Consider the following 22724-nt stretch of genomic DNA (forward strand, 5'->3'; position numbering starts at 1 on the left):
ACACCCATCTCCCTTTCCCGTAGCCGCGCTTAAAGCTTGCTTTATTTCTACAGTGGCTTTATCACCTTTAACTTTCTCCTCCCTTGACGGGAGGGGGGTGGGGGTGGGGGCCGGGGCTTTGTGATCGGCAGCCAAAACTTTCTCCCCCCTCACTGACGGGGCGCCGCCGCCTTCCCCGCTCCGCCCGCTCCCCTCAGCGGCGGCGGGGGCGTGCGGGGGGGGGCGGCGGGGCCGGGTCCCTCCCCCCCTCCATCTCCCTCCTTCCCTCCCTCTCCTCCCTCCTCTCCCTCTCCACAGCGGCCCCGCCGCGGTGCGGAGCGGCGGCGGGCGGCGATGCTGCCCCTCCCCGGCGGGGCCCCGGCGGCTGCAGCGGGGCCCGGAGGAGGCGGCGGCGGCACGGACACCACCAGGTGAGGCCGCCCCGTCCCGCCCTGTCCCGTCCCGTCCCGCCCTGTCCTTCCCCGCCCGCCACGCGCGCTCCCGAGCCCTCCGTGAGGGGCCGCGGGGACGCGCCGCGCGGCCCCGCGGCCGGGGGAACAATGGCGGCGGCCGAGCGGGGAGGGGAAGGGTGGGGAGGGAGGGGGAGGGAAGGGGCGGGCGCCTCCACCTGCGCGCATGGAGCGGCGCTGAGAGGGGCGGCGGGGGGGGACGCGGCCGCCGCCGGGCCCTGAGGAGCCGCCGCCGCCTCCTCCCTCGCGGGCCCGGCGCTGAGGTGAGTCCCGGGGTGGGGGGGGGGGGGCGAGAAGGGGGAGAGACCCCCGGGGAGGAGGAGGAGGAGGAGGGCGGAGGGGGAGGAAGGAGGGGGCTGGGGGCGCCGCCGCCGCGGCCTGCCCGCACCGCGCGGGGCCTGCGGGGAAGGGAGGGCTGGGGAGCGGCCCCCGGCGCGGGGGGGAAGGGGAAGGGGGCAGCGGGGGGCAGGATGAAACCCGCCTCATTGTCTGCTAGCCCTCCTGAATGCGGCTGCCGGGAGGATAATGAGCCATCTGGCCGGCCCCTTCCCTTCCCTTCCCTTCCCTTCCCTTCCCTTCCCTTCCCTTCCCTTCCCTTCCCTTCCCTTCCCTTCCCTTCCCTTCCCTTCCCTTCCCTTCCCTTCCCTTCCCTTCCCTTCCCTTCCCTTCCCTTCCCCATGCCTTCCCCATCCCTTCCCTTCCCTTCCCCATCCTTTCCTTTCCCTTCTCCTCCTTTCCCTTCCCTTTCCCTTCCCTCCTTTCCATTTCCCATCCTTTCCTTTCCATCCCCAGCCCCACAGGCCGCCGGCTCGCAGAGCGCCACAGAAATTATGGGGAAAAAAAAAAATAAACCAAAACCCATCACCCCCCAACCCCCCCAAAACACAAAGGCAGCCCCCAGCTGCCGGCTGGCACCCCGCGCCGGGCGCCGTGCAGCTACGGGGCTGCAACGGCGATTGCTGGCGAACCACTTCTGGTAAATAAATATTTGACAAAAGGACCGGACCCGTGAAACGGATGGCAATTATGTAAGCCCGTAGTAGGTTTGGATGCGCCTCGAGTCCGCTACATAAATCAACCTGTTCGGCGAATAAACCTGCTCTGCACCAACGCTTTACGCTATGATGGTTATTACTATTATTGTTATTATTTTATTTTTTTTTTCCTTTCAAGGGGCTAAAGCCTGGCCGTGTGTTTTCGGATGTCGCTGTCGGAGCGCGTGAAGCCCGCGGGGAGGGTGGGCGCAGGGCGGAGCGGTGCCGCGGGCCTTGGGCAGTGCCTGCGGGTCCCCGGCGCTGGGCTCTGCGCTGGCGGCGGCCCGTACAAAGCTGCATTGATTTGGCTCTCTCCGTTTGCGACGGCGGTGCTGGTGAATAATTATTTTCCCAAAAGCTCTAACTAAGGGAAAAAAAGAGAGTCCCCCGGTCGGCCTACACAGTAGTACAGTATCTTTGAAAGCGCGTATCCGGCTGCGAATAAAGGGAGCCAGTCCGAGTGCTCAGCAGAAATGAAAGGCGGGCAGCGAAGGGGAGCCTCCGGCCCGCGTCTCCCCTCCCTCCCCCTGCCCCTCGTTCTGCTTCAGGGGGCGCGGGGGGGCCTTTGGGCGTTTTCGTCTTTCCTTTTTTTTTGTGCTTGCTGTCTTTTGGAGTAGAGCTCCGTCTCCCCTTGCAGATGGTCAGTGAGAAGTCTTTTAGATGGGCGGGGGGCGGAATAGAAAAGGGGAGAAAATTGTGGCCGGGTGGTTGTCGGCGAGCGCGGCTGCGTAGGGCGGTGTTTTGGTGGGGTCCTCCTTCTGAGGGGGCGATGTCTTGTGGATGTTTTTGGTGTATCTTCTCCCTTTCTGTGTTGAAAAGACTTGGACGAGTTTGCAAAACCGGGAGGAGGCCTGGGGAGGAAGTATCGCCAGACAAAGGAGCGCGGCTCGGGCTGGCAGCCCAGGTGTAGGACACGACACCAGCGGGTAGGGCAGCAGCGCGTCTCAGATAACCCACCTTGCCCGTCGTGGCCAGAGCAATAACGTCTCCATTCCAGCCGCGCTGATTTCCCCAGCGAATGGTCCCCTTAAAGTTTGTGCCCTGTCACAGGCAATGTTGGGAAATACTCTTTTCCTCGGGGAGGAGAGCGGCGCGAGCTCCGGGCTTCGCCCGAGTCCCGCATGGACGCTGTGGTCGCCGGCTTTGTGCTTGGCCTGGCGAGGCAGGTGGAGTGAGCATCAAATGCAGCAGAATCACTGTTGTCTCTCAATAACAGCACTTTTTGTTCTGTGAGGGCGTTCACAGAAAGATATTCTGAGAGTTGGGAGCAAAATAATTTCGATGCAATCCACCTGAGATGTGCCAGACCCTGTCTCCTCACCTGGGCGAGGGTTGTGCCTTTCTTTTGGTGCTGAGTCTTTGTGTCCTGCTAGCGCAGTTTGCGTTGGCTTTCTCATCGCTACCTGGGCATCCGGGCAGGTGGTCAGCGAGCAGACAAGGTGTGTCGTGTAAAACCAAGTACATTTGGTGAAGGCTCCTGCGTGCCCTCGTGGTGTGGACGTCCCGTAGTGGTTGCATCCCGGTGCTGCGAGCTGAGCGGTGAGGTTAGGAACACCAGAGGCAGTTGCTTGGTTTAAGCATCCATGTGCTGGGCATGGATTTTGTCTGAAGGATGCACAAATTCGGGATAAACCACCCCACTGTTGTGCCCAAGTGTTGGCATTGTTGGTTTCACAGCCCTGGCTTTTAGGGTTTTGGGGGTGTCCGGTAAAGCCGAGCTGCAGCGAAGGCATTGGAAGGAGCCACGCAAGGCGGCGATGAACGCGGCCGCGTGCCTTATCCCTAAATCCCTAACCACGTCCCCTCACGGAGGAGGTGGCTTTGGTTCTGCAGTGCTTTGGGCAGCGAGGCAGCGGTGCCGGGTAGATTTTGTTTGCGGGGAATAGCGTGTAATCTGTGTAACGCCGCTTTTGTGCACATCTCTCCCAAATTGACGTCTGGGGAATGGCGTGGAGCAAAGGCTCCAGACCAGCAGGTCTCTGATATTTTTGCAGCGGTGCCTTTTTATTCAAAGCAGGTGTCATGGAGATCTTTCATCCCGGGATTTCTTTCATCCCTGGCATTTGTTAGCTCGTGTTAAAACTTTAAATCTGGAGAATTTCTTGTATACAGGAGGCATTCTGGCGTCCCTCTCAGGTGGGGTGAGCGCGGGGCCGGGGCTTGGTTTCCTTCCCACCCTGCCGGGTGCGGGAGGTGGTTGGTGCCCGGCAGCCCGGGCTCACACCCGCAGTCCTGTGTGGTTTTAACAAAGCTCTGGAACTCTTTTTTATTACAAAATGCCTAATTTATCCAAGCTCTCATCTCGATAGCCTCCCGTGATAGAAAATTCTGCTGCCTAATTGCTTCTTTCACTGATCCTGTATTTCTCTCTCTCTTCTTTTAATAAATTTTGTTTGTGCCGTGCCTTCAGAGTATGGGTGGATGTGTCACTAGAGGTTTCGGGTTGATCTTCTTTCCCAGCTTTTCTGCTCTTGCCCTTTGGTGTGACCGTGGTACGCCGGACCACGAGGCCTGGCACTGCTCCGGCTTGCTTCGTGCACTGAGCCATTTCTAACGCCTCTCCGAAACACCCTTACCCTTTCTAGGGGTGTGGGGGCTGCCTTTGGAGCTGGGTGCTGAGAAAAACAAGTCTTGATTCCTTTCCTTGCACTTAGAAAGTATCCAGGAGAGGTTTTGATGGCAAGTCTTAGGGCAGAAGAACTGGGCATAGGGAGGAGGGGGGCCCCATGGATTTTGTTTCCAGCATAACGTACCGCTGAATGGCTTGTGTCTTTGATGGAGAAGAGAAGCTGAGGCCTTCTGAAAAGCCTGTTTATTGACATTAATTATTTTTTATTAGTTACAGCATCCATAGTTCGTTGGCAGTAGGAGAGCCCAAAGTAAGAACATTAAATCTTCAGAAGTTTTTCAAAGCTTGCATTTTTCATAAGAAGCTTGTGAAGCTTCAAATCTAAAGCTTCCAAAGCCTTTTTTTCATTCTTCAGAAGTGCCACTGAAGCTCTTCTTTAATTTTTAGTATTTTAGCTGAAACTATAAGTTTTATATATATATATATATATAAAAAAAAGTTCTTTCCCGTCCATTGCACTGGTCCCAATTTCCCACTCTTTGGCTGCAGACCCAGGCTCTGACTGCGCTCTGCGGACCGGGCGTTACCCATGTTCCCCCTGTAGGGTGTGGAATAATTTGGGTTCTTCTTGGTTCTGTGAACGAGACTGGTGGGGAGAGGGGTTGTTTTAGCTATGAATACTTTTGTGAAGAAAAAACACATTTTTCAGACATTGCATGAGCAGGTTGGCTCAGTAGGTGCCTTTAACGTGGAGGGGTGGGTGGAATTTTTGGGAACATGAGAAGGGAAAGCCTGCCGCTGACCACAATTTTTCAGTTCATATTAAAGCAAACAAGCAAACCCCGATCTTCGTGACCCTGCTGCCTCTGTAGGGAGTGACTTGCGGTAATTTCCTGTGGTTTGTTTATGTCTATCCAAGGATATCCAGTACATCAAAATCACCTGTCCGTGCGGCGGCTCGTCACGGACCCTTTGTGGGTGGGTGTGATGTATTGGTTTTGAGATACATCAGCTGAACGTCGCTGCGAGAGCGCAGCGGGCTGACGAGCAGCACTGGGTTCAGGGCGCGTTTAGGACCATCACTGGCCCTGGTGCCTGCAAGTTCAGCTGGAGCAGGGAAGCTACGTGGGTAACCCAGTCGGGCACGGCAAATGCGGAGAAACCATCAGCTGAAACCTCCTGCAGAAAGCATAATTTGTCCTAACCCAGTAACCTTCGCTGACTTAATTGTCGTATTTGTCTGGGTAGCTCATCGTCTGATGGGGAGTCGGTACTGCAGCAAAAGCGTTTTTGTTTATTGTGCCTGCTTCTTTCTTTAATTTGAACTAATTCTTTCCCTGCTTTCTTTCTCTGTTTGAGCTGGCCCTTTCCTCGTCTTAGCTGCTGTAACACCAGCCTTTCTGCATGGGAGCAGCAGGCTGGGCAGCCCGCTGTGTTCACAAGAGGTCTCTGGTTTGAAAGGGTGAATTTTCTGATGGCCTTGAGTTGGTTGGCTCAGAATTCATCGCTCCGTCAGGTAGCGCGAGCTGGCAGCTTGGATTTACCTTTGGTTTGGGGTTTGTGCACGTGTAGAGTACCAGGCTAATAGCCGTGTGGGTCCAGGACCCGATGCTTTGTGGCCATCAGGCCTGGGGCTGGGTTTGCCCCTCGGGAGGCGAGGTGGCTACTGGGCACAGCGAGCACCTTGTCGGTTTGTGACAGCCGTGTTGGCTCTTTGGTGGTTACCGGCGTGTAGGAGGGAGGGATGGAATTAGCAATTTCTGATTAACGCGTTAGCTGTGCTATCCCAGTCCCTCCATCAGTTTTTTCCCCCTCGTTAGCAACATCTGTCCTTCCTCCCTTGTTTGCAGCGCTCACCTCCATCTGTGCCACCTGCCGGCACGCTCAGGGCAAAGGATTTCCTCTCCCCTCCCAAAGGCTGGATCTGGGCGACTTCAGAGGGGCCGTGGGTGAGCTTCCCAGGTGCCCCAGCTGGCCCCGGTGGTGGCAGGAAGCAGAAGACCCACGTGCAGCCATTGCCTTGGGGCATCCCAACCTGGTCCTCAGCAGCCAGGAGAGCCAGGGACCAGCGAGTGCGGTGGTGGGGAGGAGGAGGATTTAAGGACACGGTATTAGGTTGTATGTGGTGGGACGTGGCCCTTTACTGCAGGGGCCAGCTGGAATCTCACGTGAATTTGCAAGTGTGAGTCCATGAAGAGCAGAGGCACAAAACTACCGAGTAGCTCACGGTCTAGTTGGTACCTTTCAGTATGCCCCAAGGTGTTTATGGGCAGAGCAACACCCTGCGGTGTTTTAGCTGCTGAGCGCGATCTTCGCGGCTCCTTGGACAGCTCCGTGCTTCGGCGTTACGGGTGCTGAGGCAGCGGTGGGACGTGGGGTGGTGCAGGATGCCCCCCTTCCTCCTCTGCCATCGGATGTGCCCCTGCCTTGCTCTGCGTCCTTCAGCAACTTCTGCGCATGCCATGGTAATGGAATTCAGGGGAATTTGTTTGATGTTATTTATTCAAATCTGGGAAGGATGGTTGTGCAAAGACCAAAGAAAAATGGTTTTAGCCTGACAAATGCCAAGGGTTTTTTGTTTTGTTTTTAAAGCCCAAACAAACCCTTTGGGATCCTTGGCTGGGTACATAATAGCATGAAATAGACCATTTCTTTCATTCTGCTCCCTAAAAATCTAATTCTTTATGCATTTAAAGTGGGAGTTGAGGCAAAAACAGAGTTTAGCTCTGCTGACCTATATTTATGAAAAGAGAAGGCTTGCTAAGCGTTGCAAGAAAATATATAATGCTGTTTGCATACTCCAATAAAACGTATACACGTACTAACAACACTTTGGGGATTCTTCCTCTTCTTACTGCATGTTTAAGCCCTTTCCGGCCAGAATCAGTCCGTCCGTGCTGTTCGTACCACCTGTGTTCGAACTCCCCATCATGTCGGCAACAAGGAGGGGCAGCAGAGCAGGTAGCTTAGTGTAAGCAAGGAACAGAGGTGGCACTGAAAACCTCTCTGATCCCAAGGCTTAAAGGTGAACCTTTGTTCATTAAAAAAAAAAAATCAGCTATTTTTGTAGTGCGCAGCTTAATGGTGATCATGCTGCTTCTTGCATAACTGTGGCACAGATGTTATTTTTTGTAATGTTGCCTGGCTTATTTAAAAGGGAAAGGGAGGAAGGGAATTTATCTCTTTGGAGATGAATATGTGGAGCCCATTAGTTACAAAAAGTGTGAAGAGCTTGTTACAGCTGAAACTAGCACAGCTCTGAAAGGCTGATCTGCAGAGTAGAGCTCTTCAGATAAAGAAGTAGTGTTGTATCTTCTGGAGTTTGTTGTATGTGTTGCCAGATAGCCTAAAATCAGACCTCACTGAAGTATTTGCACACATCGTGTTTGGGCAGATGCTTAAGTATCTTGTGGAACTGAGACCAAATCTGAATGTCCGTTTAATGAAATAAGGTGTTGGCAAAGCTCAGTCTCACTGGGTAAGCGGAAGTCGTGCTTAGAGCTGAGGGACACAGGAATGAAATGCGTCACTGGGCGTTGCTGAGCATTAAAGTGTTCGTGTTATTGCACTGGACAACAAAACCTTTGAAGCTGCTTTCTTTGACTGAAGAAATACATGAGGAACTATACGGGGTTTTGCTGGCCGGAAGAAGTCACATGCAACCCTACAATTTCCTGGTGGAACAGGCAAGAGGAGGTAACGCCACCATCCCCGTTTGACATTTCTAATGACCTTGGAAGCTTTGCAGTAGCAGCAATGCAAGTAAGCAAAGATGAAAGTGGTAAACGCTGTATTTATATTTAATAACATTGACTTAACAACCAAATGCCTGCTGTTTCGGATCAGCGCAGCGCGTGCTGCTTCTCAACATGTTTGCTTTCTGAGGCTCGCCTGTCCTGGTTGTGTGGAGGCGCTCACCATCGGCCAAGGGGCTGCGGAGCCTCGTGTACAGGACAGTGGGATGTCAGCATCGACGTCCCAACTCCTGACGCGTTGGAGATGAGTCAAACGGTTCCATTAAAAAGCCTCTGCCAGCAAGAGCAGGTGAACAGTTATAAAAGCAAGCAGAAGGAAACCAGAGAACGATTTTGCCTTGCTTCTGCCTACAGCAACATATCCCAGTTTGGTTTTTGTTTTGGTTTTGTTCTCCCCTTTGCCTTCCCCCTCTGCTAGATCGCCTGCTGCGGGAAATAAAGCACGAGGCAAAATAAATACCAAGCGACAGCCATCGAAGGCTGGAGTGTGCTAACCCAGCTGGTGGCAGGGTTACATGCTCTCGGGTGTGAATTCCTGCTTCTTGGCATCCCCATGGGATGGAGGCAGTGGGCAGTGGTGAGGGCTGAGCACCCTGATAGCACCCCTGGGGTTGAACCCCCATGGTGCAAGCCGCCTCTGCCCGCTGCAGAGGGGTGCGTGAGGAAGGCTGGCCTGGAATAGAAGGGCTTGTGCTTGATGCAAGCTGTGTTTACTTTTGAAAATTCAGTTTATTAAACTCAAGGCTGCAGAACTCTGGGGATCAGTGATGCTGTCTGAACATCACCTTACACACTGCACAAGCAATTTTTCAAAATTACTTTTTTAATTAAAAGTTGTATCAGTTTAATGCGAGTTAAAGGAAAGTTCACGGGCTTAGCGGTGTCTGAAACCAGGTTTGGGAAGAACCTTCTTCTGCCCTTGTAAGTTTATCCAAAATAGCCAGTATGCATGTGAGGAGAGGGGACGCAATCGCCTTGCATCCGAGGAACTGCAGGGTAAAGGTATTTATTGATTATCAGTCAAGCTGCGTTCCAATATCCTCCGCAATAGCTGTGCGGAGCTGAATTGGAATATGAACACAAGGAAAACAAGGAGGGCTCGAGGTACAGCAGAGGAAAGTCAATACAGAAGTTATTTAAATGTCAGCTGCCTGGAAGAGCTCTGCTCAGAAGCTGCAAGGAGAGATTAGGTCTAGGACATAATGCATGAGCGTGAGGAAGGAGGAAGATTGCTGAGCGAGTCAGGTGCTGCAGGGAATGCGTGTGAAAGGAATGTGTTAAGGAGGAGGAAGGCAAGAAGAAATTGCTGGTTGAAAATTACATCTGACAATTAGTTCTGAGCAATTAATTGGAGAAGCACGTGGCTTTTGGAGACGGGAAGGCTGCGGTCATAGTTAGTGGGCGATCTGATCCATCGTAAGTGTTATTCATCAGCGCAGCCAGTTGACAGGGACAAGCAATGCTCATCACAAACCTGTGTACTACATTCATGTTATATTGTGTTTGTTTTCTGAATGTATATGCAGCGTCCCTGCAAGCAAAGGATTCCTGGAATTCAAATTACATTGGCTAAACAAAGCCAAGAGGCCTACGTTATGATTGTGTGGCGTTTGTTGACTTAAGTAGCTTTGCATTTGGGGAGAACTTGATCCGAAAAAAGTCACTGTCTGGTAGATGAATGGCCTTCTGAATTTTATGGCCATCCTCGTGCTGGTGCTGAGCCCCGCTGTAGCAGTCCTTGGGCGGTGCTGTGCCCCGTCTCATGGAGATCAGTATGCGTGTGACAGCGGTGCGGTGTCCCAGGTCATGTAAACAGGTCCCAGACTGGCTCTGGTTTGGGTGCCAGGACCATTTCTTTACCTTGGGCACCCGGCATGAGCGCGTAGCAGCATGCACTATTTGTGTTTGTATCAGTCACGTGTTGGTTGTGGTCTTGTTGTGCCACCCCGAGAGCAAACACGTATTTATTAAAAACCATCCCAACCGGCGCACATGCTCCTCTCCTGCAGAGAGGACAGAGAACAAACAGCCCATGACGAGCGTCATTAGCAGCATTTAATGCTTGGCCGGGTGTGCAGCAGAGGAGCCCATTTACACTAGGAAATGTGTGATTGTTCAGAGGGCAGGATGACCAAGCAGGCTGAGCATTTAACAAACAGGAGGGACAGAAGATGGATCCAAAGCCACGCTCTGAAGCAGTGAACGTAGGTAGGTGTGCACTGAAAATGCAAGGCAGGTGTTGTGTAGTGGTCTGAGCCAAGCAAGCCCAAGCTCAGTCCTCACACCAACACTCACACATGCCATTTCTCTACTGGATGTAGGGTGCTGACGCCGTTTTTCTGTCCTGCTCGCCTTGCTTGTGTAATGGGATTGTTAATATGGAGGTGTTTGCTTCCCTGGAGTGTTGTGAAAATTAGTTGAAGCATGTGGTGTGTGTTGAAGGAGTCCAGGTGTCTTGGTGCTGATCATTGTAACAACCACTGCTTTAAAAACACTTCTCTAGTTCTTCTAGAAAAAACGTTTCCTCTCTTGCTACAATTGACTCCTCGTATTTTTAGTGTTCTTTGTGTGTGGTATCCCTTGGCTCTTTTCATATACAGTTGTTTTTTATAAAACCTTCTATTTTGTCCTGTATCTGAGCCTCAAATTTTGATTACTACACAAAATAAGAACTGGAGGCAGAAGGCCCTATGCCAGTGACAGGGTTGCTGCCTTCCTTGTTGAGCAGTGCTTGCGGCCCCTCGTGCCTTGGGACGGACCTGTGAGGATGCTCCGTTACACCTATCTAACGGGGCTGGTTTGGCTGGGGAGGATCCTTCAGCACGTACAATGTTGGCTGTGTCTCTAGAGAAAGCTGAGAAGCAAATGGGCTGGCAGGAGGGGTGGGCCTGGAACAGTGAGAAATTTAGGGAAAAGAGATGCTGTCCTTACCTCCGTTACTGAGACGGGGCAGTGGCCACTGGCATCCCCTTTGGGGACACGTGGCTCCAATGCAGCATCAGCTGAAGCCTTTTGGACCAGCCAACAAGGTAAGCATACCCTGCATGTTTCAGTTTGCATATTCCTTAAGTGCTGAAAAAATGAGGTAATTTTTCAAAGTTTAGCACATAGAACTTCTTCTTCCTTTTTATATGACGTAGAGGAGCTATCATACTTAATTAAAAGGCTCACGCTATTCTTCTGAAGCTTTCTATTCCAGTAAAAGGTGGAGAGATCTTTCTGAAGATTACTGTTGGCCAGGACTGGTTTCCTGTCAAAAAATGACCTGTTTTAGCAGTTTCTTCAAAAAGCATCTGGGGAGCCAGTTGAACCTAAACTAAGAGGGAGTAGAAATATGAAGAACAGTTTCTGTAAGCGTTTAAACTAGACATTTCTTGGAGGGGATCCTTCCAAGGGTTGGTCTAGGTTGACTGTAGGTGGTACTGAAAAACTCAGATGTGACTGGAAGTTGGATTGAAAATGAAAGGAGAGATGAAGGAGACAAATGGAGGGCGGAGTGCAGAATTTGTGCTCGTAGGGCACCGTACCTTCCTCACAGCACTCGCCTGAAACGTGTAAGCCTTACCTTCCTCGTGGGCTTGGTCTCCTCCTCTTCTCCTTGCCTTCTTGTCGCTCTCTTCAGTATCAAAGCCACATCCTGTGCAGGTTAGTTTACTTCTGGTGCCTGAGTTCACGTAGAGGATGAGGTGAAACACGGCAAACTCGGTTCTAATAGCTCTCTTCTAATTCTGCTGCATAATGGAGATGAGCAGTACTTACATAACGATATCCTGGGATGTTAATAGATTTAATAACCCAGAAAGGTGGGAAGAGGTTCTGAATTACCTATAAAAACTGCATCTAACTAATGAAGTTTATGGGAAACTCATCTCTTTGAAGAAGAGTCAGATGGTAGACACAAGACTTGTGCATATGCTCAGGGGAGGAAAAAGGATGAAGTTGGCTGTCCCAACCAGCATAAATCTCCCATTAAAATAAGTTCTTAGGTGCTGGTGGATTAACCCAATTTTACGTGGGCTTCTAGTTAAACTCTTGTAAAAATGTAAACAACACAAGCTTCACTTGATTTTTTTTTCCAAGTGTAGATATGTTCCAGTCTTAGGGATTATAGTGCCGTATGTGCCCAGTGAAAGCAATCAGTTCATTAATGCTGTTTTGTTAGACCTTGCCCCCCTCTCGCCATGGTGATAAGGGACTTTAATTAGATCTAGAACAAATGCTGGAGAGTTTGTCAAAAAGGAGAAACCCGGGGAGGCGGTGGAGAAATACAGCAATGTTGTTAGCAGATATATGCAAAGAGCCGTATCCTGCAGAGGAGAGACCGTGCTTTATTGAAAATGTTGGTTTTCCTTCCCAAGAAGGCTGTGAGCATCTGTGGACAGTATGGGGAATCGGTGTTGGCAGCTTTAGGGTTGTCAGGCCAAGCTCCTACGTGTGGGCACCTGTCCATCTGCCGAGGGGACCGGGCCAGGAGAGCACTGCCGGCGGAGTGCTAGGAATTATAAATACACCTGTACACGTGTGCTGGGGGCATTCCCTGGTGGGAAGGGGACGAATAATTGGGTTGGTTCACGTGTCTGGCCACGTACAGGGGGTGTCTGTCAGGGAGGGTGAGAAGGGAAGGAGAACAAGAGCTCTTCCAGCAGTGTCTGCGTGGAATGGGGAACTGCGATGCTAAAGGATGGAAAGGAAGCTTGGCAAATGCCATTAGCTCAAAACCAAAGAGAGGCAGCTTTCTATCAGGAGAGAATTCAAAAAAATCAAGCACATGGAAATACAAGCATTAAAAACTATGGTGATGTATTCTTTAGTAAGAAGTGTTAGGTTGTTCTTTTTTTTTTTTTTTTTTTAATCTGATTATTGGGTGTTCGGGGTCCACCTTCAAAACCTCCTCTGCAGTCATTTGAAGTAGAATATTAATTTGGGTTAGAGTCTCAGCATTTTATTCACTGCATTTCCACTTGGAAATGTGAGGACTGTGGCTGTTGGCTCTCACACCTCTGTCCGTGGTCCTCTGCATGCTGCCTGTAGGGTTACATGGCATCCCTCCCAACTTTATTCTCAGTAAACTAAGATAAGAATATCTCCTTGAGTCTGTCATAGGAAGCGTGTTTTCCAGGTCATAAGATAGTTGAACTACTATTTTTTTTTAATGTCAGAGTTTCTGTATTGCAACATACATGTCTTGGTGCACAGAGGAAGATAGTTCAAGTGAAATTTGTTGCATTACAAGATGATGATGCATGAAAGGCAACTGTGTTGTTAAGGACTGTTGGACAATACAAGGTCCAGAACTGACTATCCATCTAACCAAACATGTCAGAAACTTTTAAGTAAGAAAAAAACGCAGTTCCTTTCTTTTTAAAAATACATGAGTTGTCTTCTGGAAAGTGTGCATCAAACCGCTAACAAATGAATTAAGTGTATCAAAAAGCAAATCTGGATGCCTGTGGACCCTATGCACACGCTTCCTTTAAAACACACAAAAAGGTGCTAAAGCAGCAGCGTGAGAGGTGACTGTAGTGTCAGTGAATACAGAATACAGCCTCGATTACGTGGAATTAGCCTTCATGTGGTCTCGGGATACGCTGTACTGCTGCATCCAGTGCATTTGGGTGAAGAAACAGGAACAAGGCTTTGTCTTGGTCACAGACCAAAGAAAGCATTTGACTGGGTTGGGTAATGCTGTTCGACAGGCGGCCTTGGATTTTACAGTGCTTCAGGGAAAAAAAACCAAAAACACTACGTTTTATATATTGGTAATTTTTTTGGTTTAAATTTGTATTTGGTTGACTCAGGGTATGTTGTATAGAACAAAGTTATTTTGGATGTGTTAGTTTGTGCAGGTTCCTTCCTGGTTGGTGTAGACAGGACTTGGGTTAAGGAGAAGGCTCCAGGTATCACGGGGTTTGCGAGGTCTGCTGCCTCGGGGCGCAGGGGTTCATCTCTACAAAGGCAGCTTTGTTTTTCCTGCAGCGCGTGCTGGAAAGAGGAACTATTTGAAGTTGGTTAGGTGGATGATTTCTTATGTGTAGGCACAGACAGTAGGATAAAAGGAACTGCTGATTCTTGTCGTTCACTGTTTCTGTGTGTTACCAATAACCATCTTCAGGATTTTCAGTCGAGGCTGGCAAAATTTCCTGTCGAATTCTTGACATCTTTTCAAAACCCTAGAGTTACTTCTTTGGGCTTTTTTTCCACATTTACCTTGAGAACATGATGGCCTTAGATATCCAGGGCTACCCAGTGTTTGTGTTTTGCAGGAACAGAAAACAGGCTTCTTACTGGAATCAAACAAAAAATTAGGTTGTTTCATTTAAATCTTCCCGTTTGCCTTCACAGGCTGAGAGTAACTGGTGTTAGCAACAAGCAGATTACCTTGAGTGTCACCATGTGGCACTTACAGGGCAACCAGGCGATCAGGTCCAGTCAGCATGGGTTTATGAAGGGCAGGTCCTGCTTGACGAACCTCCTTCTATGGTCTCCTTCTATGACAAAGTGACACGCTTAGTGGATGAGGGAAAGGCTGTGGATGTGGTTTACCTTGACTTCAGTAAGGCTTTTGATACCATTTCCCACAACATTCACCTCAAGAAACTGGCTGCTTGTGGCTTGGAGTGGTGTACGCTTTGTTGGGTTAAAAACTGGCTGAGTAGCCGGGCCCAAAGAGTTGTGGTGAATGGAGCCAAATCCAGTTGGAGGCCGGTCACTAGTGGAGTCCCCCAGGGCTCAGTACTGGGGCCAGTCCTCTTCAATATCTTTATCGATGATCTGGATGAGGGGATCGAGTGCACCCTCAGTAAGTTTGCAGACGACACCAAGTTAGGTGCGTGTGTCGATCTGCTCGAGGGTAGGAAGGCTCTGCAGGAGGATCTGGATAGGCTGGAGCGATGGGCTGAGGTCAGCTGTATGAAGTTCAACAAGGCCAAGTGCCGGGTCCTGCACCTGGGGCGCAATAACCCCAAGCAGTGCTACAGGCTGGGACATGAGTGGTTGGAAAGCTGCCTGGCCGAGAGGGACCTGGGAGTATTGGTTGATAGTCGGCTGAATATGAGGCAGCAGTGTGCTCAGGTGGCCAAGAAGGCCAACAGCATCCTGGCCTGTATAAGGAGCAGTGTGGCCAGCAGGGCTAGGGAAGTGATTGTGCCCCTGTACTCGGCTCTGGTGAGGCTGCACCTCGAGTACTGTGTTCAGTTTTGGGCCCCTCGCTACAAGAAGGACATGGACGTGCTCGAGCGAGTCCAGAGAAGGGCAACGAAGCTGGTGAGGGGTCTGGAGAACAAGTCTTACGAGGAGCGGCTGAGGGAGCTGGGCTTGTTCAGCCTGGAGAAGAGGAGGCTCAGGGGCGACCTTATCGCTCTCTACAGTTACCTTAAAGGAGGCTGTAGAGAGGTGGGGGTTGGTCTGTTCTCCCACGTGCCTGGTGACAGGATGAGGGGGAATGGGCTAAAGTTGCGCCAGGGGAGGTTTAGGTTGGATATTAGGAAGAACTTCTTTATCGAAAGGGTTGTTAGGCATTGGAATGGGCTGCCCAGGGAGGTGGTTGAGTTGCCATCCCTGGAGGTCTTTAAGAGACGTTTAGATGTTGAACTTAGTGATATGGTTTAGTGGAGGACTTGTTAGTGTTAGGTCAGAGGTTGGACTAGGTGATCTTGGAGGTCTCTTCCAACCTAGACGATTCTGTGAAGTCTTAATTATGGTAAGAGTAAGGATGTAGAAACAGCTTCATGGATGCTCAATGGAGAGGGGCTTTGGATAAATACATACAAGATGCTTACAGTTTAGATGACATGAACAAAGTGAGATCCAAGGGTAGATGCTGGGGGGCCTTTAGTTTTCAAATGGCTGACCTGAAGGGTCAGGACGGGTCAGCAGCAGTACCACAGCCTGCCACTTGATGGGATCTCAATGTAAATTGTTAACGGGGTTTCTGTTCTCCATTAGCTTGTAGTCCACAAAATTACTGTCTGGTAACCATTGCTGCAGAATTTAACGGGAAGTCTCATGGCTCTGGATCGCCCCACAAGTGACTGTGGGGGAGGCGTGGGGATGATGACACCAGGACAGCGGGCTTGGAAGTGGTCTTGAGCGGGACGAGGTCACAAATTCAGTGGCCAACTTGGGTTGAAGTTGCTCTTAGATTGCTGGCAGGCTCCATCAGAGCAGCAAATGCACTTGCAGGGTACTTAGTAGCATAATTAAATGATCTAGAAGATTTAGTCCTAAAACATGATGAATGTTTTCTTTCTTTTTTTTTCTAAAAGCTTTTGTTCTTAGTGGTTGTAAATTTTTCGCATCTAAGAAATTTTGTTTGGCTTTTACGAAGGCAAAATATTCTGGGAGAGTTTTTTAAATTGCTATTTAAAGCTCAGATTTTGAGTTAAAATTTCAGCCTTTGCTGATTCCCGTCCATCCCAGGTGGATGTTTTGTCCATCTGCAGACAACTACAGGGAGCAAACACAAAAAGCCAAGATGCAAAGGGCGCTTTCTTGCCCCGCTGCTGTCCTTGTCTGTACGTGGAAGTCGTGGTGGCTTACTGAGGGCTTCCTGAGCTGTTGAAACACCCCTCTTTAATCCTTAGTCTGGTTTTCACCTACCTCAATTAATAGTTGTGGAGATGAAAAACCTTGCAAGTTTTATTAAAGGTGTGAATGACGTGCCTTCGGAAGACGCTGAAGACCTGGAGGGTTGGTGGGCTGCTCTCAAGACTCTTATGCAAAAGCTCTGGGTCTGCAGCGTAGGTGCATGAGGGGTGGAGGAGACGTAATGTGTGCTCCTCTAGCTCAGGGGAGGAGTCTGCAGACAGCTGGCTTTGTGCACAGGTGTAGGTAGTAGGTGTTTTGGTGAGGGTGGCTCCTCCCGTGCTGCCCTAGAGTTGCGGTGAGCAGCATGGTTTAGCTATGGGGTGTGCTATGGGCTCTGCTCACGTAATTGCCATAAGACTGGTGTGGCTGCCTCCCCCCTGGGGCGCTAGCTGGGCGATGTGGCTGCAAAAGCAGCGTTGTGCTGTTGTGCGTGGAGGGGTCCTTAGCGCCTGGCATCTGCTTCTGCAGCTTCTCCTGAGCTGCTTATTGAAGCCTGATGTTAAAAAGATGGAACTTAGTTAAGGATCAAGCGAGGGTATTTACCGTGAGTCTGTTCAAGGTCCTGATTCGACCACTCAGGTGCCTTCTCTGGGGAGTCTCAGCCTGCACCTCAGGCACATCCAAGAACATGCTGTAAGAGGAGGATTCAAGGCCGCATAGAAATGCTGTGTGGCTCGCTGAGTGCTGGATCAGCAGTCTTAAGAGATGTACAAGTTTGTGGGGGCTTCGGGGCGTGTGCTGGGTTCCTGGTTCCTGGTTCGGGACCCCCCTAGCGGGTCCCAGCCCTGCAGGGCTGAAGCACTGCCTTTCTTCTTGCCATCCCTCCTGGCAGGAAGCTGGTCCAGCAGTGCCTTTTGGATGCCGTGCCTGGGATGGAGGTACGGGGGGAACGCACCCATCTCTGTTTGCAGGTGACTGGAAAAGGAAACTGGGCTAGAGTCTGGGATGCTCCGTGGTGACAGTGTCTCGAGGATTGTGGTATGGGTCCAGGCATCTGGCAAGCCAAGTGCTGCACTGACTTTTAGGGCTTTTTAGGTGCTTTTAGGGCAGAGTGATGCTAGCAGCAATCATCCAAGGCTCGTCGCAGTTTCCTACCCGTCAGCCCAGCCTGGTCATCTCTTCCATTACTAGGAGAGCCCGGGTGTCTGTTCGGGGTCTGTCCTGGCAGGGAAGCCCGGGCACTGTTTGCCTGTCTCTCTGGCTTCCCCTGCCTCATAGCCTACGCGCTCCTGGCACCAAGGCTGTCTCCCACAAGCAGATGGTGATGGGGAGCAGGGACGTGGGAGCTGGCGCGGTGCTGGCCGTGGGTGCGTGCAGGCTGGGGAGCAGGGAAGGTCACAAAGCTCCGGCAGGACTGCGGTGCTGCTGGCAGTGCCCCTCTGCAGAGCACAGCTTGGGACACTGCACACTGTAACGTGCATTATGGCCCTGCTCTCCTTATGCAGTTACCCGGAGTTTGTCTTTCGTTCAAGCAAATACGCAGTCAAACCAGTAAGTGTGCACAAATGTTCCAGAAATGAAATTGGCAAGCCAAAAGTGATGGTTTGAAAGGGGGGAGGAGGGAATAAAAACGATAAAGCTTTTTACAAAGCTTGATTGTAAGCAATTTATAAGCAGATGTTTGGAGCATGAGTTTTACTTTGTGTTCTGGAAACTTTCTAGTCTTCTCTTTCTTGTTAATGACAAAATAACAGCACCACTTCCAAGTCTGTCATGAACAATCTCCTGTGTGCTTCGCTTCATAAAAATTCTTCTTGTGACCTGCAGAAATTTAACACAGAAACATGAAATGTCTGTGTAACTCCGCACAAATGCCAAACACTCTTGCTATTCATCAACTTTCAGCCATGTTGTCTGTAAAAGCAAGGGCTGTGGCCCTGTTAGGTGCTAGCAAGGTTCTTTGACAAACCTCTGAATCCCCTTTTCACAGAAGGTAGAAGTGACAGCAGGAGGCTGGTGGCCCAGTTTTGCAAAGGTGCTGTAGGTGCTCAGCTCCCAGGGACGTCAGGGCGAGGGCGATGAGCATCGCAGAGGTCAGTGAATCTAGCAGAAAGGCTCACGTGCTCGCGTTGACTCACACAATTCAGCCGGCTTCCCCGCGGCTGCTCAGAGGTTAACCTGTTCCTCTCCTACCTGAGATGGCAGACGAGGAAGCCAACCACATCCACGCCAGCGCGTCCACCCAGGGGACTTGGCGTGTGCTTGAGCAGCGTAGGACAACGGCAGCAGTGCCTGTCCAGGAGGCGGTGGTTGGCAATGCTGGGGTTTCCTCCACCTGAGGAAAGCTGGCTAGGATTTGCCAAAAACCAGACATTTCATTTGGTCTGGTTAAACTGTTTAGTTCAGCCTTAACTAAAGCCTGAAGTGCTGGTTGTTCTTGTCTGAGTAGGAGAAGATGTTTTGGGTACTTAGGTGCCAGAGCAGGGCCGCTGGTGGTGGTGTCCCTGGGAAAAGGAGCTAGCCCCAGGAGCCAAGAGAATTAAAAGAATCCAGTTTTTGCCAGCTTGTATGCAACAAAGATTAATCTTATCCCCAAATTTACTGGCTCAGTTTGACTCGAGTCTTTCCCTTCTTCTTAAACTCCCCATTATGGTTTTAAATACACGAGTTTAGTATTCTTGATTGTGGTCCTAAAGCTGCATAGTACTGCTGGAAAATATAAAATACCTTCTGACACTTGCCATTTCTTTCTATGAGTATGACCTCTGGAATAATTCCAAAGCTCTGGGAAAGAATGAGATTTTCAGTAATGGCTACAGGCATTAAGGGCACAAATACCATTGAGTATCAGTGGGATTTATGCTCCTAAGTTGCTGTAAGTGCATTTCAAAGTCACATCCAAAACGTACCATTTAGAACAAGATATGTTGTTAATGGTCTGTTTGTTTTTTTTTTTTTTTTTTAAAGCAGATGTGTAGTATAAATGAACAATAAAATGTAAGGTGGCTTATAATATTATTCTTGCAGAAGAATTGTTAAATACATAATTTTTACAAACAACTGAATTTTTGAGAGCTTTCCTTTTCAGGATTGCACTTTGGTATGTTGATATTCATCCAGCTTGAGAGAAACCAAGGGCCTAAGGTTTCAGCGCAGAACTCCTTTACTCCATTGTTAATCAAGAAGAAATTTCTATATATTCCTACTGAGACAAGAAAATATCCCCAGTTTCCAAGAAATGTTCTAGTACACTGATTGTTAAATGTAAATGAGACCCTGTCATTAAAATCCATAGATTCACAGTGCTAAATGACAAATTGCATTTACCACATCGCTTAATGCACCATTCTTTTATTTTAATATCTTGAAGGTTTGTTACTGCTCAGCAGTGTCTCCCAAGTTTTCCAGGGGTTGCAGCTCCGGCTTTCTCATGTCTCCAGTGGAAGTTTGCCTTCCGCTGGCTGCCGGATCTCCTGGAGGAAGGGCTCGGGCTGTTGCTGCGTGAACAGATCCCTGCCGCCTTTCTCATTGCAGTACCCAAACTATCTCTTCTGATACACGACGTGTTCCAAAAACGCACCGTTTTGCCCTCCTTCCTTGCTGGCCTCCGTTTCATTTCTGAAGTCTCTTTTTGAAGAGAAGGCGATTCCTTTGGGAACAATCTTCAGCTTTGTGCCTGTGTCTGAGCTGCTGGTCCATGGAATCCCGTCGTAGCGGTGGTGCTGGGCTCTCCTATTAGCAACTGTAGTTACATATTTAAACATATTTCACATAATTACTTATGCTTTATGGCCTGTAGCCAAACTGACTAATCCTGCTTCCTAGGAGCTCCAGAAAAAAATATACATGCCTAGAACTTGGCTAAAACTTCCCTTCGGCTACTTCATGGCGTTTGCCTACGGTCAGGCAGCGCTCAGCAAATACAAGTGTCTTCACACAAGCAGATCTCACACCGAGTGCTTCCATCCATCCATCCATCCATCTCTCCATCTTTGAGGCTGTCTCCGGTGGCAGGCCGGGGGCCTATTTGGTGGGCTCATTCTCATCCTTGTGCTGCTGTAGAGGAGGTGCTCGGGTGGCAGCAGCGCTGGTGTCAGTGCACAGGTGGGCACGGCGCGTGTGCAAGGCTAGAGGGGGGTCTGGTCTTATTTTTTACGTCTGAGTATCCTAAGTTAGGTTTAAAATGTGAAGCCATTAAACAATGAAAGCAGCGCCTGCTCCTGTAGAGGTCAATTTAACTGGTATAGCAGCACAAAAATACACAAAGGACCTATGTAACAAAACCTAATCGGCTTTAGCTTGAGGGTTACCAGAACCCACATCTTTCAGATTGCTGCTGTCGGTACGTTTCTACAGTTCAGCACTATTTATTTATTGCAATTGAAGCGCAGTATTTGTACCTATTAAGCCTCTGAGTTTCCTTTGTAGCTCCCTCCATATAAAGCAAGATGCGGCATTATTATTAAACTGTTCTTGAGGCTAAACATCGCGAATGTTATTCATGTGTGTTTATTAACAAAGGAGGAAGGGGGAGAAGGTTTAGTGCGTCTGGTTTGCTTGACATGCATCAAGGATAACTTTGTAAGAGGAAGAGCTTTCAATAAGAATTTGAAATTGCATAATGAAAAGGTCCTGGAAATAATTAAAAAAACCGGCCTGAAATCACTCTGAGAATTGTTGAGGTTTTTATTTTTTTTTGCATTTAAATTGGCAATGAAGTGTAATGAAGACAGTCAGAAATAACCCCTGACGCCCACACAGGGTATATATAGAGACTGTATTTACTCTGCTGTGCAAGCATCTACTGCAAGATGGCACATTAAAATGTGAACAAAACAGCACATCCACGCTCCTGGATGCCGCAGTGCTGTTACAATCTGATAAACAGTTCGAGTGCGGAGTGCATGCTGTGTGCATGCATTATTTCGCCGTAACGGTCTGCGTGCTGGCATTCAGTGGCCACCAGCTTTGTCTCCACCAGGCACGGGGCGGCGCTGGGGGAGATGTTTGCAGGCTGCCCTCCCTCACCTCTGAGGGGATTGCTTCGCACGCTGCCTGAGATCGGCCGGTTCACTCTGCAGCCCTCCGGCTTCCAAACTTCTCATCTTTGGCGCTTTGTGCTTGGGCACGCACGGGCGGTTCGCGGCCAATAGTTCAAAGGAACCCTCTTGTAGTGCTGATCTGCAGTGGTTGATGATGATGTTGAGATTGTGATGGGTATTTGGCAGGGCATGGGTTCCTAAATTAAATCCTAAACTAACGTTGCTCTTGGGTGGTGGGGTTGGTTCACTCTTCGGCAGCAATATTCCAGTGGCATGTTCATGTTCTTTTAGGTTTAATCTTTCTCTTTTTCCAGTATAAAATTGTTTCCAGTCTTTGTAGATATTTATATAACCTTCAGTGTGTGCACTAATCTCTTAATTCATTTTGTACTGAATGTATGGCAGAGTGAGACATTAGCTTCAGAGGCTCATCTCAAAGGATACGTTAGCTCTAAAAATCTAAAGTATCAACTTTGGGAAGGAAAGACGAGCCCAGTTTTAAGTAACCAGCCTCTTCCTACCCCCAAGCTGTTTCACCTCTCCAATGTCATATTGCCTATGTTTGTAGGTGATAACTTAGCATGAAAAGCACTTTGAGCATCCTGGAACGAACATTTTGACATTCAAGTGGATGTTTGCTTTCGCGTCTTCAGTATTTTTGTATACCTCTGTGAGAAATGCATTGCAGAGTCTTTGCATCTCAAGTTATCTAAAAATGTTTTAAATGCCAGTGATAACTAATTGCAGCTAATGATTTCGGCATGGGCATCCAGTTGTTCTGGCTGAGCCGTACAGCAGGAGACTGAGTTCATCGTGCTCCCCTCCTGCCCACCTTACTTTCTGGATGCTGAGGGAGAACAGGCAGAAGGATTTGGTTTGGGCTTTGTGGGGTCAGATGTTTTTTTTTTTGGTTTTTAGACAGCGAAAGGATCGGCTTTCTGGTCAGCAAGAAGGGCAGCATTTATGTACTGTGCAAACGGTTTTTAGGATGCAGTCCTGTGGCCTCCCATTTCATGAGTTCTCGCTCTAATTAAAACGAGTGTTCCTTAAAAATGTAGGTATGGTGAAGAGGAAGAAAAAAATATGTGGCTAGTTGTTGGCAGCAGCTCGTGTTTGCAAAGGAATGTCATCACCTTCAAAATTTGTTGTTTGTAAGAACGCTTTTTTACCTCCCAGTGTTGCGAGTAGCATTTAAAATAAGCAATACTGAGAAAAGATCATCAGAGTTCCTGTATTTTTCCAGGCTATTTTTGCGAAGATATCTGTATAAATACATTCAGAGAGTTTTTCCTATTTTGTATAGATTTTTTTTCCACATAGCTGCAGCAGAGAACAAAGGTTTTATATTG

At 49.3% G+C, this 22724-nt stretch overlaps 1 protein-coding gene across 6 annotated transcripts in view; it reads left to right on the plus strand.

Moving 5' to 3' along the window:
• Positions 1 to 256: 256 nt before the first annotated feature.
• Positions 257 to 22724, plus strand: part of NEXMIF (neurite extension and migration factor) — a 139388-nt gene continuing 116920 nt past the window's right edge. The window contains exon 1 of one of the 6 annotated variants that reach the window (XM_083797701.1): positions 257 to 410. Coding sequence is in view for 1 of the 6 variants with exons in the window: in XM_083797689.1 (XP_083653815.1) it covers positions 334 to 410 (77 nt within the window). In the remaining 5 variants the exon portion in view is untranslated. Of the gene's footprint in view, positions 411 to 596; positions 713 to 22724 lie in introns of those variants that run through there. The other 5 variants (XM_083797689.1, XM_083797688.1, XM_083797681.1 and 2 more) reach the window with 5 other exon arrangements.

The sequence above is a fragment of the Anser anser genome (assembly GCF_964211835.1).
Source record: "Anser anser genome assembly, chromosome: 13".
Lineage (NCBI taxonomy): Eukaryota > Metazoa > Chordata > Aves > Anseriformes > Anatidae > Anser > Anser anser.